This window comes from Schistocerca americana, chromosome 11, assembly GCF_021461395.2.
Source record: "Schistocerca americana isolate TAMUIC-IGC-003095 chromosome 11, iqSchAmer2.1, whole genome shotgun sequence".
NCBI classification, from domain to species: domain Eukaryota; kingdom Metazoa; phylum Arthropoda; class Insecta; order Orthoptera; family Acrididae; genus Schistocerca; species Schistocerca americana.
In genome coordinates, this window is record NC_060129.1 from 178,829,046 (window position 1) to 178,843,979 (window position 14,934).

The following is a 14,934-nucleotide window of genomic DNA, read 5'->3' on the forward strand; positions in this document are numbered from 1 at the left end:
ATGGGACTTAACATCTGTGGTCATCAGTCCCCTAGAACTTAGAACTACTTAAACCTAACTAACCTAAGGACATCACACACATCCATGCCCGCGGCGGGCTTTCGAACCTGCGACCGTAGCAGTCGCGCGGTTCCGGACTGAGCGCCTAGAACCGCTAGACCACCGCGGCCGGCGAGATACGAGAGTGCTGGAAATATTATTCACTAGTGGCTGTAATCATTAAAGGACTTCTCCATCGGATACAATGCAGGTATATGGTTGAATGGAAAGACTTGTTTCCAAATCATAGACATCATTTCTACCAGAAAGTGTAGCACTAGAGATCTGAACAGCTAGTGTACATTTCTTATGACCTCAATCAGCACACTATTTACTATTTGCGATCCTTTTCAATCAACCATTGCCTATAACCCAGTCAATATATCACCTGAACCTCTGACGTGGCATTGGGACAGAATGCATGTCAAGTACTGGAGAAGGAGTTGCAAATACCGGCTTCATACCATGTTCCTTTGCCAAATCACTTTCTAAATTTGGTGATTTTATCACGAGGTTGCACCATCGGCGAAGTGTAACCGCACTGTTGGTCTGATAATATACACTCTGACAATCACCGTATACAGGGTGAGTCACCTAACATTACCACCGGATATATTTCGTAAACGACATCAAATACTGACGAATCGATTCCACAGACCGAACGTGAGGAGAGGGGCTAGTGTAATTGGTTAATACAAACCATAAAAAAATGCACGGAAGTATGTTTTTTAACACAAACCTATGTTTTTTTAAATGGAACCACGTTAGTTTTGTTAGCACATCTGAACATATAAACAAATACGTAATCAGTGCCGTTTGTTGCATTGTAAAATGTTAATTACATCCGGAGATATTGTAACCTAAAGTTGACGCTTGAGTACCACTCCTCCGCTGTTCGATCGTGTGTATCGGAGAGCACCGAATTACGTAGGGATCCAAAGCGAACGGTGATGGACCTTAGGTACAGAAGAGACTGGAACAGCACATTACGTCCACATGCTAACACCTTTTTATTGGTCTTTTTCACTGACGCACATGTACATTACCATGAGGGGTGAGGTACACGTACACACGTGGTTTCCGTTTTCAATTACGGAGTGGAATAGAGTGTGTCCCGACATGTCAGGCCAATAGATGTTCAATGTGGTGGCCATTATTTGCTGCACACAATTGCAATCTCTGGCGTAATGAATGTCGTACACGCCGCAGTACATCTGGTGTAATGTCGCCACAGGCTACCACAATACGTTGTTTCATATCCTCTGGGGTTGTAGGCACATCACGGTACACATTCCCCTTTAACGTACCCCATAGAAAGAAGTCCAGAGGTGTAAGATCAGGAGAACGGGCTGACCAATTTATGCGTCCTCCACGTCCTATGAAACGCCCGTCGTACATCCTGTCAAGGGTCAGCCTAGTGTTAATTGCGGAATGTGCAGGTGCACCATCATGCTGATACCACATACGTCGACGCGTTTCCAGTGGGACATTTTCGAACAACATTGGCAGATCATTCTGTAGAAACACGATGTATGTTGCAGCTGTTTGGGCCCCTGCAATGAAGTGAGGACCAATGAGGTGGTCGCCAATGATTCCGCACCACACATATACAGTCCACGGTCGCCGCCGCTCTACCTGTCTGAGCCAGCGAGGATTGTCCACGGACCAGTAATGCATGTTCCGTAGATTCACTGCCCCGTGGTTTTTGAAACCCGCTTCATCGGTAAACAGGTAGAACTGCAACGCATTCTCTGTTAATGCCCATTGACAGAATTGCACTCGATGATTAAAGTCATCACCAAGTAATTGCTGATGTAGCGACACATGAAACGGGAGAAAGCGGTGACGATGCAGTATGCGCATGACACTACTTTGACTCAGTCCACCGGCTCTCGCAATGTCCCGTGTACTCATATGTGGGTTCATAGCAACAGCAGCTAACACACCAACTGCACCCGCTTCTCCTGTGACGGGCCTGTTACGGACCCGTTTGCGTGCTACGACCATACCTGTTGCATACAGTTGGCGGTAGATGTTTTGCAATGTGCGGCACGTTGGACGCTCTCTGTCCGGGTACCGTTCTGCATACACCCTGCAGGCTTCAGCTGCATTTCGTCGACATCGCCATACATGAGTAACATCTCCGCCTTTTCAGAGTTCGAATGGTCACAGTTCCTACAACACTACACTATCACAGACGTCTGGTAACACGGTGTACTACAGTTGGTCTGCGTGCGGAGACGAATGCAGAATAACAATATCAGCAAGCGCTACACGCGGACGCTGCGACAGCTAGACCAAACCACAACAGTGCACTACAGCCACACTCGTAAACACGGTCGTCATCGTAAACATGTCCCTGCAGATGCTGCTCGCCGACCGTGGCCCGTGTTTGTTACAACACGCAACTGAACGTCGGAGGTTTCAAGTGTCAACTTTAGGTTGTAATTAACATTTTACAATGCAACAAACGGCACTGATTACGTATTTGTTTATATGTTCAGATGTGCTAACAAAATTAACGTGGTTCCATTTGAAAAAACGTAGGTTTGTGTTAAAAAACATACTTCCGTGCATTTTTGTATGGTTTGTATTAAACAATTACACTAGCCCCTCTCGTCACGTTCGGTCTGTGGAATCGGTTCGTCAGTATTTGATGTGGTTTACGAAATATATCCAGCGGTAACGTTAGGTGACTCACCCTCTATAGCCGGCCGAAGTGGCCGTGCGGTTAAAGGCGCTGCAGTCTGGAACCGCAAGACCGCTACGGTCGCAGGTTCGAATCCTGCCTCGGGCATGGATGTGTGTGATGTCCTTAGGTTAAACTAGTTCTAAGTTCTAGGGGACTAATGACCTCAGCAGTTGAGTCCCATAGTGCTCAGAGCCATTTGAACCATTTGAACCAAGACCGATTGTGATAGTAATATGCTCGTTGCGATCCCCTTTTTTAGCATCTGGCGGTTTGTAAGAAGATTACGCCTCTCTTTCTAAGACACAGTGGTGCCACTCACAAGAAAACTTATGAGACATGTCCACCCACCGTTGTTTTTCGGTCAGTATTATTTCGTATCGCCAGCAATCAGTTATTGACGAAGTATTATGGCTCTGAGCACTATGCGACTTAACTTCTGAGGTCATCAGTCCCCTACAACTTAGAACTAATTAAACCTAACTAACCTAAGGACATCACACACATCCATGCCCGAGGCAGGATTCGAACCTGCGACCGTAGCAGTCGCGCGGTTCCGGACTGCGCGCCTAGAACCGCTAGACCACCGCGGCCGGCGCGAAGTATTATACTTAGTAGTAGGGGATGAATGAGAGCTTCACCTTGAACATCAGGCTTATAAAGTATGTGTTTGTGTTCCGTCATGTGCAAAGGAAATGACTATGTCCAGTCGTAAGGAAGGTATGGATTTGACGTGGAATACTGTGATAGCAAAGGGGAGAGTATATCAAGTCATAAGAATGGTACAGATATTTTTATTTCGAGAACCACAGCTGTCAGTAGGGTGTATTTCCCATACTTCGCTCCTTGTAGAATGTCGTTCAGCTGAGACCGCAATCACGAGATTTAAATGTAAGTATAGCGATCAAATACATACGTTACTGATTTCCTAGGATGATGATTCTGCCCATGCATGCTTGGCGTGCGGCACCGGTGGCCTGTGCCAAGAATGATTCACGTTTCCGGCTAACGGTAAGAGCTGTCCGAATGGAGAGGCCCGTTGGGATGCAGGAATATAGCTGACTTAACTGTGTCGTCCTCTACATGGCCGAATAGCGAACTAACACTTAGTATCGCGTGGAAATTTGAGGAGATTCATAAGGACCTGTGGTTGCACTGGACCATTATGCCCTCCCATGTAAATTGTCCAATTGACTGCTTATTCACATCTCCCATATTTATTTAGTTGAGAGAACATCGATTGTGGTGTGTGTTGAGTGCATCTAACACGTGAAAGACGAACGGAAGACATGATTGCAGGTCTCTAGACATGAGAAACACCTTAGTTGACTTTGTAAACCATAGGGATGATTTCGAATCTGCTGCATCACCGAAATCAGTATTTGTGAGTGGAAATACCAGTTTCCTCTATTGTTTTCGAGTATTCACGTAAACATCTTCGCAGACGGGATACGTTTGTAGTTACTCAATGGTTTACGCTCCATCTAGCTAAATTTTTTGGTTTCTGGAGAAATAATTTATAGTCTATATCTTTGGAATGCATGGAGAGCTGCATCAAACCACCTCAGGACTGAAGACCACAACAACAACAACATCTTTGGAATTCTGTTGCACGATTGATCAGTGGCATGCAGCTAGCTGTTTGATATCGAGAAGTATCGCTTAAATGGTATAATATTCTAGCAAACCATGTGAAAATTCATGTGTTCTTGTAATTCGAGAGTCTGGAGATGGGTGTAGAAAGCAAGCAAGCAAATAGGTCGAGGCCAGAAAGAGTGACGTCTTTGTGCTGAGAGGAACCGAACCAACCTTTGTACAAGAGTCTCCGTGGTATATGAGCGAGTGCCAAGTGGTCGCTTTTACGTGTCCTATCGTAAGAGAGGTATAGATTCAGCACATCGATATGCATAAGTGGACTGGAAAATTGTGTGCGCTATAGACACTGAGATTCGTTCCACAACCACAGTCGTAAAAAGGAGACATATTCAGTACATTGATTGGTGTCAGACTGCAGCAATAATCGTAATATTTAATTGTAGTTACACTGATGAATATGTGTCTGGTTACCAACATTCTTGTGAGTCTGGAGATGGCTGTAGAAAGCGTAGTAGCAAGCAAGCAGGTTGGAGGCAGAAACAGCATCTCAAAAAATGGTTCAAATGGCTCTGAGCACTATGGGACTCAACTGCTGAGGTCATTAGTCCCCTAGAACTTAGAACTAGTTAAACCTAACTAACCTAAGGACATCACACACATCCATGCCCGAGGCAGGATTAAAACCTGCGACCGTAGCGGTCTCGCGGTTCCAGACTGCAGCGCCAGAACCGCGCGGCCACTTCGGCAGAAACAGCATCTCAGCAGAAGCCTTTGTTCCGAGATGGGGCTTACCCATTCTATGTACACCAGTTCAGAGAGTTCGAGAAAGCTTCCAGCTTATGATGATTTGGCTCATTCCCCCTGGGAGGGTGAATAGTGGTGGTGGTGGTTGTTGGGATGTTTAAGGGGGACTAAACAGCTAAGGTCATCAGTCCCCCAGGTGAATAGTGAACTAATACCCAGTTGATTTTGGGACCAGGTGTGTCACGTGTATACTCTGCGGAAATTTGAGAAGATTCAATATGACCAGTGTTTGCACTGGGAATATTGATAGTGGTTGAGCTGCTACCACGCAAGTCCTCCTGGGGCGTGTGGGTCGTCCATGGTGAGCTGGACTCTCTTTGGCTGACGTGCACTTCCGCATCCCCTAGACCGCCATCTTGGATTATGGCATGGAAGGGACAACAGCACCCTCTGGTGGCAGTACTGTGTGCTGAGTTAGTTGGACTGAAAACCAACCCCTAAATAAATTGTTCCAAAATAAATGAAGTACACTCCTTCCTCTCTTCAGCAGCCCAGTGCAGGCTGAGTCATTTTCCCCACCAGACAGACATCTTTGGTTACACCACAGGATAGATAACAGTGCACTCTGGTGACAGTACTGTGTACTAGGTCAGTTGGACTCAAGACTCCATGGTGACCACACTGTTTCCTGCCATTTCCCCCACCCCAGACCGCCATCTTGGATTATGTCATGGAATGTATGACAGTGCCCTCTGGTGGCAGTACTGTGTACTAGGTCAGTTGGAGTCTAGACCCTATGGTGACTACACTTGATGGTAGTACAGCTTCTAATTGTTTCAATAAATAGTGCATGCAAAATAATGACTTATCTCCAGCATGGGTCAAGTTTTCTTCCCAGCATTTCCTAGGACAAGGTGGTGGTTGGATGTTAGTGGAGGTAGCCCAACTGCCCCTTCTTTCCTGCCATTTTCTTGGGTTAGTAGAGGTGTGTTGCATTGTTCTGATGGAATTTGGACTTCTCGCCATTTCCTGGGGTAGGGGAGGGGAGGGGGTTAGGTCAGTGGAGGTAGGTCAATTGACCTATCTTCCCACCAAAATTCAAACTTCCTGCCAAAATTCAAACTTCCTGATAAAATTCAAACTTCCTGCCAAAATCCACTATCTTGTATGATGTCACGGCCGCTATCTTGGATGACATCATGTGCTGTTGCCAGGTCTACAGGCCGCCATCTTGGATGAAATTGTCGCCGCCATCTTGGATACATCTGGCAAGAATGGAGAGTGGGGTAGCATGAATATACTACTGTACTACTAACATATATCTTCATGTTGTATGTAGCTATTTGTAATGTCTTCCTAGTGAATAAGAGTGATTCCTAAAAATCACCATACCCAACTGATGACTTACAAAAGAGCGTGACAGGTAGCCCACAGGAGTAAATTCTAAAGGTAAAATAACAATGGGTAACTTTTCTGCACCAATAATAGTAGAAACATAACTAAAATAAATGAATAATAAGTAAGATGCACAAAAATTCTTAGTAACTACGAAAATAGAGAGACACTTTATATTTAGAGAAGTTATTGAAGTTGGGAATTCCTAAAATATGATCCAATAGACTCTGCATAAAGTAATAATTTTCATTTGGGTATAAGGTTGTCTGATTGTAAGAAATGGTACGAATGTGGTACCCCTAGAGACAAGCTGAAGTGTTTTAATATTAATTAAAGGAGATGAGTGGAAGTGGTGTGAAGATCACTCTAAATGTGTAAGTAAATAATGAGGTCAGTAGGCTGATGAAGTAAAAAGGGAGAAAGAAGCATCAGAGTATATGTATAAAAGAAAATGGGGAGAAACAGGAGAAATGAAGTCACTACACTGACATATATGATTAAATGTTGGAAAATTGATGAGTAATTTCCCTCATGTCTTATAAAAAGTTCTGTGAAATGCTTAATTTTGCTTAAGGCAAATGGTCAGTTAACAAAATCCAACAAATGTGTTAAGAAATGTAGATCATAAAGTATTGCTATATTACAATAAAAACACTTTCTAATGATGTATACAACAAAGCAAACTAAGTTGTCCAACGAATGACTTCTGTAGCCTACTAATCCATATGGTAATTGAACCAAACAAGGGTAAGACTTACAAGGGATACTCAATTTTCTAATTAAAAGCATAATCTAAAGTAATAAAATAAATCGCAATCTAACCCAAAAAGTCACTATTTAAAAAAATAAACTGAACTTTAGAGCATAAAAGGCAATGCTTAAATAAAAAGGAAAAAATAAATGCAAAGTTTGTGATTTAGGCTGAATAATGAAGTAGAAAGTCTCGTTTTTTCGGATGTAGCTTGTTGCCAATATTCCTTCTGGTAAATTCTCATTTATTGGAACTTGTGCAAGAAAACTGAATATAAAATATGTTTTGTCCTCACTAAGGTTTAAGCTCAGAACAGAAGCTTAGGCTGTGTTATCCATTTCTCAGGAGCATGGAGGCTTCATGAAAGGCAGCCTACAATCTGTAGTGGAGAAGGAAGCAAGGACGACATGATCTTCAGTGAATCATTCCCTTTCCTTTTCGTAATAAAGTAGAATGGAAGACTGAATTCCCACCCATACTTCTAATGATTTAGTGAAAGCGTCATACGGAAGCTCACATTGATATCTACGATTGTGATGCAATATGAGTACTGAATAGTGAAAACTTTTGTGTTTATCTTTCAGGCAAAAACTGAAACATTTATGTAAGAAAAAATTGTAAGTATCGAAAATTTTATTGCATGCCTCTATGTAATTTATGTACAAGCTTTGTAGAAGTCCATTATGTCATGTAATTCTGTATATATATATATATATATATATATATATATATATACGTTTATTTTGTATGTGTAGTGTTAAGGAATTTTGCTAAAAATCAATTTTCGTTTAAAAGAGGTCAGCTATAATAACATCCCTTGTTTCTAATATTTAATTTTGTTCAAAAATAATTTTTTTTAGAAAACTAAATGGGGTGGTGTGTCGAAACAAGCGCTGTATCATTTGAGAGTTACAGAGCCGAGCGAGTGTGCTGGGACTTACCCCAGTTCACTGCTAGAAGCGCCACATCACCATGACGTGTCTGTGGTTAGCACATGAGTGTTGAACCATAATTGAGTAGGTGAAAATCATAATTGTATGGGTATCATAGAGTTTATTGTGAGAAAAACGACCTTAAACACTTCAGTCTTTATATAAAGTAGCAGATTATACAAAATGAAACAAAAGATTTGTACAAAGCTTTACACCTATGGGACATATATATGATAAGTATCCGGAGGTCCTTGGTGTAAGGCATCATATTTTAAAATATCCATAAAGTTCACTTGTACCATTATGGTTTCAAAATGTCTTCATAAAAGTCACTTGTATCACTATGCCTTTATGGAATAAACTCTTTTCTGTTACTCACTTTCGTTTACTTCATCACTATCACAGTTGTCAGGGTAGCAATCTTCATTACCTGACTGTGCGGTATACTGTGGAAGGTGTGAAAGATGATGCTGACCCATGCAACGACCATGAGGACGACCACAAGGGCGAACACAACCTCCTGGTTGGTTTTCTGGTGAGCTCTGGATCGCTGTTAGACTCTTACAGAAGTTGTCATACACTGGAGGAATAAACAGTAACAACGACGTCAAGTCATCAATTTTTACTTGCTTTAAATATACTGGTCCATGTCGAAGTAGTGGAAGTTGTTCGGGTTTTCTCTCAAACCTCCATGGATGTGCAAGATTTACTTTTGGAAATTGTATATCTTCATCCAATGTCTCCTTGATGAAGAAGAAAGCTTTTGGTTCAGCTTTTTCTGTATTCCACCCATCTCAGTGTCAGTCAGTTAACTCTTTGATTCTCAGTGTCTATTTTTCTGTTGATGAGAGGTTTTAAATTGGTTCTGTAGATAGGAAATCATCTTTCATCATTTCTTTCACACGAAATGTCACCCTGGCATTCTCTACAAGCTTTATCCAATCCTGTAGCACAAATATAAACTGGGTTTGCTTTTTCTTCCTCTCAATGTGAGAAAAATCAGCATCATTTTCAAGGTATCTATGTCCAGGCACGAGGAACTTACGATCAACAGTTTCAATAGAAGCATGATCAACAATATAGAGCCAAAATCAGGCGATTATTTCATTTCTGTTTTGTCCACCACAACTATCATTGTAAGCAATAACATGTTTAATATCAGATGGCAATGATTTTACATACTTCAGTAAGCAGGAGTCAATTACTGAAGTTCCAAGTGAGGCAGTATTTTCATGGCTCATATATATGAAAGCATGATTTGTTCTACAGTCATGTATTACAAGATTAAATATCCAAATCTGTCTCTTGTAGTAAATAACATTGGAGTTGGCAATGTTTTTTCAAGGTCGAAAGTAAGTACATGTGTTGAGCCTTCTTTTGACTTCGGTATATCTCCTTTCCGAGTGGCTCCTGCTTGCTCAACTTTCCTTAGGTAAAAAAGCTCTTTCTCCAGCTTTAGATTGTTAATTTTACTGGTATCTACCTCTGGTTTGATTAAATTTTCTAATCGGTCACGAGTATTGCAGGTGTCACTTCTGAGCTTATAAAATGGTAGATAACATTCTGAATTGAACACTTTACAGTAAATGCAGGCCTTCACTGGCAAAATGTTTTCTTCCTCACACTTCTTAGTGTAAAGCATTTACATTTTTGAGACAGATTACTCTGGCAAAAGGTATTTCCTGTGAGGATTATGTTTACAAGAATAGTGTCTTGTGTAATGAGGAAAGCTTTTATGTCGTTCCTTACGGTACTGAGGCGATCTTCTGGTACTTTATTTCCAGGAACATGTTTACCACCTTGATCAACCGGAGATAGGCCTTCCACTCTTGGTTGGATAATGCAGCTGTGGTAAACCAACGATTTTTTATAGTTAATGCCTTTAGGAAGAACTCCTTATACACATGATTACCATCCAGGATAATGGCAGTACTTTTGTGTTTTTGACTTCTTACAGTTTTGTTTTGGACATCTTGGTTTGTCAGTTGAAACACATGTTACTATGAAGAACGTTTGTTGTTGCCAAGAACCAGTTTTCCAAAACTCTTCATGGATAGTTCTTCGCCTTTCTTCTGTGAAAGTCATGCATTCATTGTGTTGAAATGGCTGGATGGCTCTTGCATGCATAATTTTTCCTGTTGTAGATGTATATTCTTGTCCCAGTTTTCTTAGGCATGTTCTTTTATTGACTTTCCATGACTCCACATTCCTTTTACTCTTTTTTAAACAATGTTTCCTCGAGTTTCTTCATGAGGGGCTTCTAAGTACAACTTTTCAACTGTGTTATGGATTTTTTTATTGTTAGGGTTTTTTCTGGGTTGCTATGATATTCATTTTCATCGGAAATGATGATAGAAAGGGAAATATGCCATTGAAGCATCGATATAAGCAAATATCTATATAAAAATTAGTTTCATACATAAAATTCCCAAAATAATCTCATCGTTTTAGTGAATGTAATTGTGTCAAAGGAATGCTAACGTACCTCAAACATGTTAAGCATTTCAATGACATACCAGTACAAGCAACAATATTTTTGTGACAGTATTTCTTCACATAATTTTTAGTGAGAATAAGAAGTTGTTATGCTACTTTGATGTGTGCTTATATACTAAAAAATAGTTGAAGACATTTCCAAAAGCCACAACAGTCATTAAAAATTTCAAAACAAAACATTACGTAGCCACTAAAATGTTACACAAAATGCTTGAACTTTAGTTACCTTGAACAGGAACATAATCTTCGTCTGTGACTGAATCATCATCTGATAAATGTTCATCAGTCGTTTCTGAACTTCACTGAATACCTTGAAAGGCAGAACTACTTATTTCTAATCGAGATTTCGACACTAATTGAGAGCTTAACTTGCAATTCCTTAGAGCGTCCGCCATGTTCCTGCTTTTACCGTCCTGACACTGTCTACCGATTGTGATTCGATAAATATAGTTATACCACATGCCGATAGATGGCAGACGTTAACAGTAGGCTCCTGAATCTTTGTGCCACTGACAAGTATCCCTTGTTTCGCGGTCGAAAGTGCACTTAACTCAGTTTTGCAAAAAATGTCACTTATACAGTTACGGTTTTCACCTGTTCAATTAAGACTGAGATTAAAAGTTTAAGTTGTTTTTTCATACCTTGTCAACATATACTTTAGTGTAATAATGTTTAAATTGGCTGGTATAAGATTGATTAGGTCAATATTTCACCCAAATACATCGTTTTAAGAAAAAAAAAGTGGCACTAAATATTAAGGTAGGAAGCCAGACATTGGTCATAATGTGCAGATGTATGTCAACATTGACTGGTAGAAGTCTCAACGTGATTGAAGCAATATTTAGGTCAGAATCCATGTTTTTAAGAACAATTGAAGGCGCTAAATATTAGACTTAGAAATGTGAAAATTTGTATGACACTTCGATTCAACATAAAATTAATAACTACGTGACGCCATTAAGCTACCTCAAATAGTTTTAGAGTAATTTACTGAAAACAAAACGTCCTCATATGTAGTAGATTAAGTATCTGTTCTATTAATGCTAGAAAGTTTTGGTCACAGCATGAGAAAAAAATCTCTTAAATACATAAAGCTATAACAAGTTTCTGGACTTTGATGTTAATAACCTATACAAGGTTCTTGAAGTTGTAGTTCAGCGGTCATGATCTACTGTCAGTTCCATTGTAAAAATTCTAGAAGGCAAAGTTTTAAGGCAGGCAAGCAAAAACTTCTTCTGTGGTTTTAACCTGCTTACCTACATTCATACAAAAATTACAAAGATTCTAAGTTGATTCATAACATTGTTATTAAATGTTGTGTGTGTGACAAGAGACTGCTACTGTGGGCATAGGGCGGATGACAGCAGGTGTTCCTTTGGGCGTCCGCTGCCGGCGTCTGCTGCGCCACGTATATAAATTCAGCCCGAGAGGCAAGAGTAAGCTTCACTTCACACTCAGCCACCATAAGATACCCGTCAGTCAAACGCTGGAGTGCGCGCTGCCTCGGATGACGTCAGAGACAGGCTGTTACAAAACGCTTATTTCCAATAGTAATAAGAAAGTGAACTCACGAGGACTGTACACCGTTCTGGATCGCTTAGATTTCGCATAAGTAGCTATTAGTGTGTCGCCTAAAATGATAACAAATGCAGGTGGCAAATGATGACAATTCTTTTCCACTTTCGTGGCGAGCATTTATTTTGATTATCAATAGTCAGGGTGAAAGGCAATTCAGTAGGAACTTACTGTACAGACGGCCTGTGAACTGCTCATAGTGCTGTTTAGGATAAAGATATTTCCTGTCAGTATAAACATAATGAATATTAAAATGTTTTGCATGTGAGACTTTACCAAATATGTGCATCAATTAGAACTCAAAATTGTCATTTGTAATCATAGTCCTGATCCCACTGAGCAAATAGAGAATAGAAACTTTTCTTTCAGGGGGCTGGACAAGAACATGCAATTGCAGTCTGGGAACTATAGTCAATATGTTCTCCACTGCTTTCTGGCTGGCCACAGAAATAGTTGCCAGGCCCTCGTAAAAGACAGTGAACAATATTTACAACAATTACAGTTTCCCACTATGACTTATGATTATTAATATGTTAATCAACCCACCGCCCCATAATACTGTGTCAATGAAGAGTGCAATCTATGCAACAATGTACCACTGCATGAGCACTGATAAAAAGCTGCAACACGTGAAGTGTCCAAAAGGTGAGGATTCTTGGTATTTCTTTACGTGTGCCCTTGCCAAAAGAGAACAAGCAGAATCACATAAAACCACTATCCATACCGCTCTGAGCCTATCTGCTGTTGTTAGAATGATGTCTGTTTATCAGACGCTGGCCTCTGATACAGTTCTCTCCACATGTACTGCTGGAAAGACTCTGAATGCAAGTGAGTATCCACATAGTATAATTCGATTAAAGTAGCCAAAGGACGCATTTGTATCCAAAATAAATGCAGAACTAGTGGTGACAGAAGCTGTTTCACACTTCAGTCGAGGGTGCTGTCTGACAGAAGCAACATGAACAGCAGAAACCACTCCCTGTCAGCAATAAGGACGTGAAAGTGCAAAGTTATAGATGAGCGAAGAGGAAGCAAAAGGCCGACTGGTGCCCAGAATTTGCATCCAGAATGACGGCCATACAGGCTGGGGAAGCTCAGGAGAGACCAGAAAGAACAACTGACAGCCCTGGTGGATTTTAAAGCATGGGCTGGGGAGTGTTCATGTTGTGTAACTTCGACTGTGCTTATCTCTAATATGTGAAATCGAACATTCAAACATAAATTTTTCGTATTCCCCAAACTGGATGCTATTTTTAGAGAAAACTCTTAATATCACTGCTAATATTCTTGAGTACAATTGCAAAGAATATTTATATAAGAAAACACTGATATGCAAGATTGTTTCAACAAAAAGACACAGAACTTTGAAAACTAATTTTAAGGTCACTGTAAAAGAATCCAAAAAGGCTTGCACCAAAGCTTCTATATTATTGAATAGAGTTGTCAATGTTTCAAGCATATTAAACTAAATTTATATAATAAAGAAGTCTTTCAAAAAACCCTGCAAAATAGAATAATAATATCTCACCAACTGTTGGATGGATCGATTTATAGCTCTGTAGTTATGCTTAGCAATGTGCAGAAATTGTATGTGTAAAATTTGAGATCAAGTGATTAATTAGGAAAGAAGTTTCATTTTTTATCTGACTATCTTCTTAATTCGAAAAAATGATTTGTTAGGATGTTATCTAATTACAAGTTAAGTTTGCTTCGTAAAGAGAATGAACGTTTTTACATGTAATACAGAGTCTGAAAAACCGCAGAATAAACAGTAGCTATGGAGTAAGTGGTCAATATGCACCACACATTCTACTCACATGGCAAAGTCCAGAAGAATTGTTTGTGGCACACAAGATACTTGAAGTAATGCGCTTTGGTTCATAGTGCTCTTCGCAAAGAGAATTGGGGACAATCTTCACCTCAACCCACCGAAGAATGTCTTGATTTTTCGTGGCTGAAACCAACAGAATTATTCATGTTATCTTCGTGTTTCTTTATCAAAGGGAACACACAGTTGCTGGATGTAGCAACATAATATAAATAAACACTATCAGTTGCAACAGCTTCGCAATATGAACCGTTAAAGTCACAAGAATGGTTTTTCGTTATAATTAGATAATGTTGTTACAGTATTTCCTGAACGTCACTTTTCCAGTTATTTTCATTATGACAGAGATTGAATCAGTTTCTGTGTGATGAACAAATCACATATTTGTGTACATAGTTACATACTGACTGTTAACAGATGTGTGAACACCACAGAGAAACGTAATGAATTCATCTGGCGGAATTATATTTTCTGGAGGGATATGAGTCTCAACTTTATCTTCGACAATGACAGAAGCTGAAGAAATGAATCAAAATTTGTGCCAAGGCCAGTATTTGAACCCATTGCTTAGTTTACTAAGCAGATATGCTAACCACTGCAGCAACGCAGCACTGTGGCTAAAACAACTGTATAGACTACCCTAGTTCATTGCCCTCCCTAACAGAAACTTCGATTCATGCCTTCAGAATAACTCATATCAATAGATCACCTACATCTCAGGTGCAGGCAGGATTTCCTCATTACATACAAAGCTGGGTTGCTGTTCCAATGTCACAGGACCTTGGCAACACTGACGATTTAAGAAGGGGGAAATAGGCTACAGGCGTGAATTGAAGTTTGTGTTAGGGATAGCACTGGACTATGGTAGTCCATGCAGTTGTTTTTGCCA

At 40.3% G+C, this 14,934-nt stretch overlaps 1 protein-coding gene across 1 annotated transcript in view; it reads right to left on the minus strand.

The window, feature by feature from the left end:
• Positions 1-14,934, minus strand: part of LOC124553497 (kallikrein-8-like) — a 166,310-nt gene that overhangs the window by 18,337 nt on the left and 133,039 nt on the right. Inside the window, exon 5 of the mRNA XM_047127351.1 lies at positions 14,035-14,171. Within this exon, the coding sequence (XP_046983307.1) occupies positions 14,035-14,171 (137 nt within the window). The remainder of the gene's footprint in view (positions 1-14,034; positions 14,172-14,934) is intronic.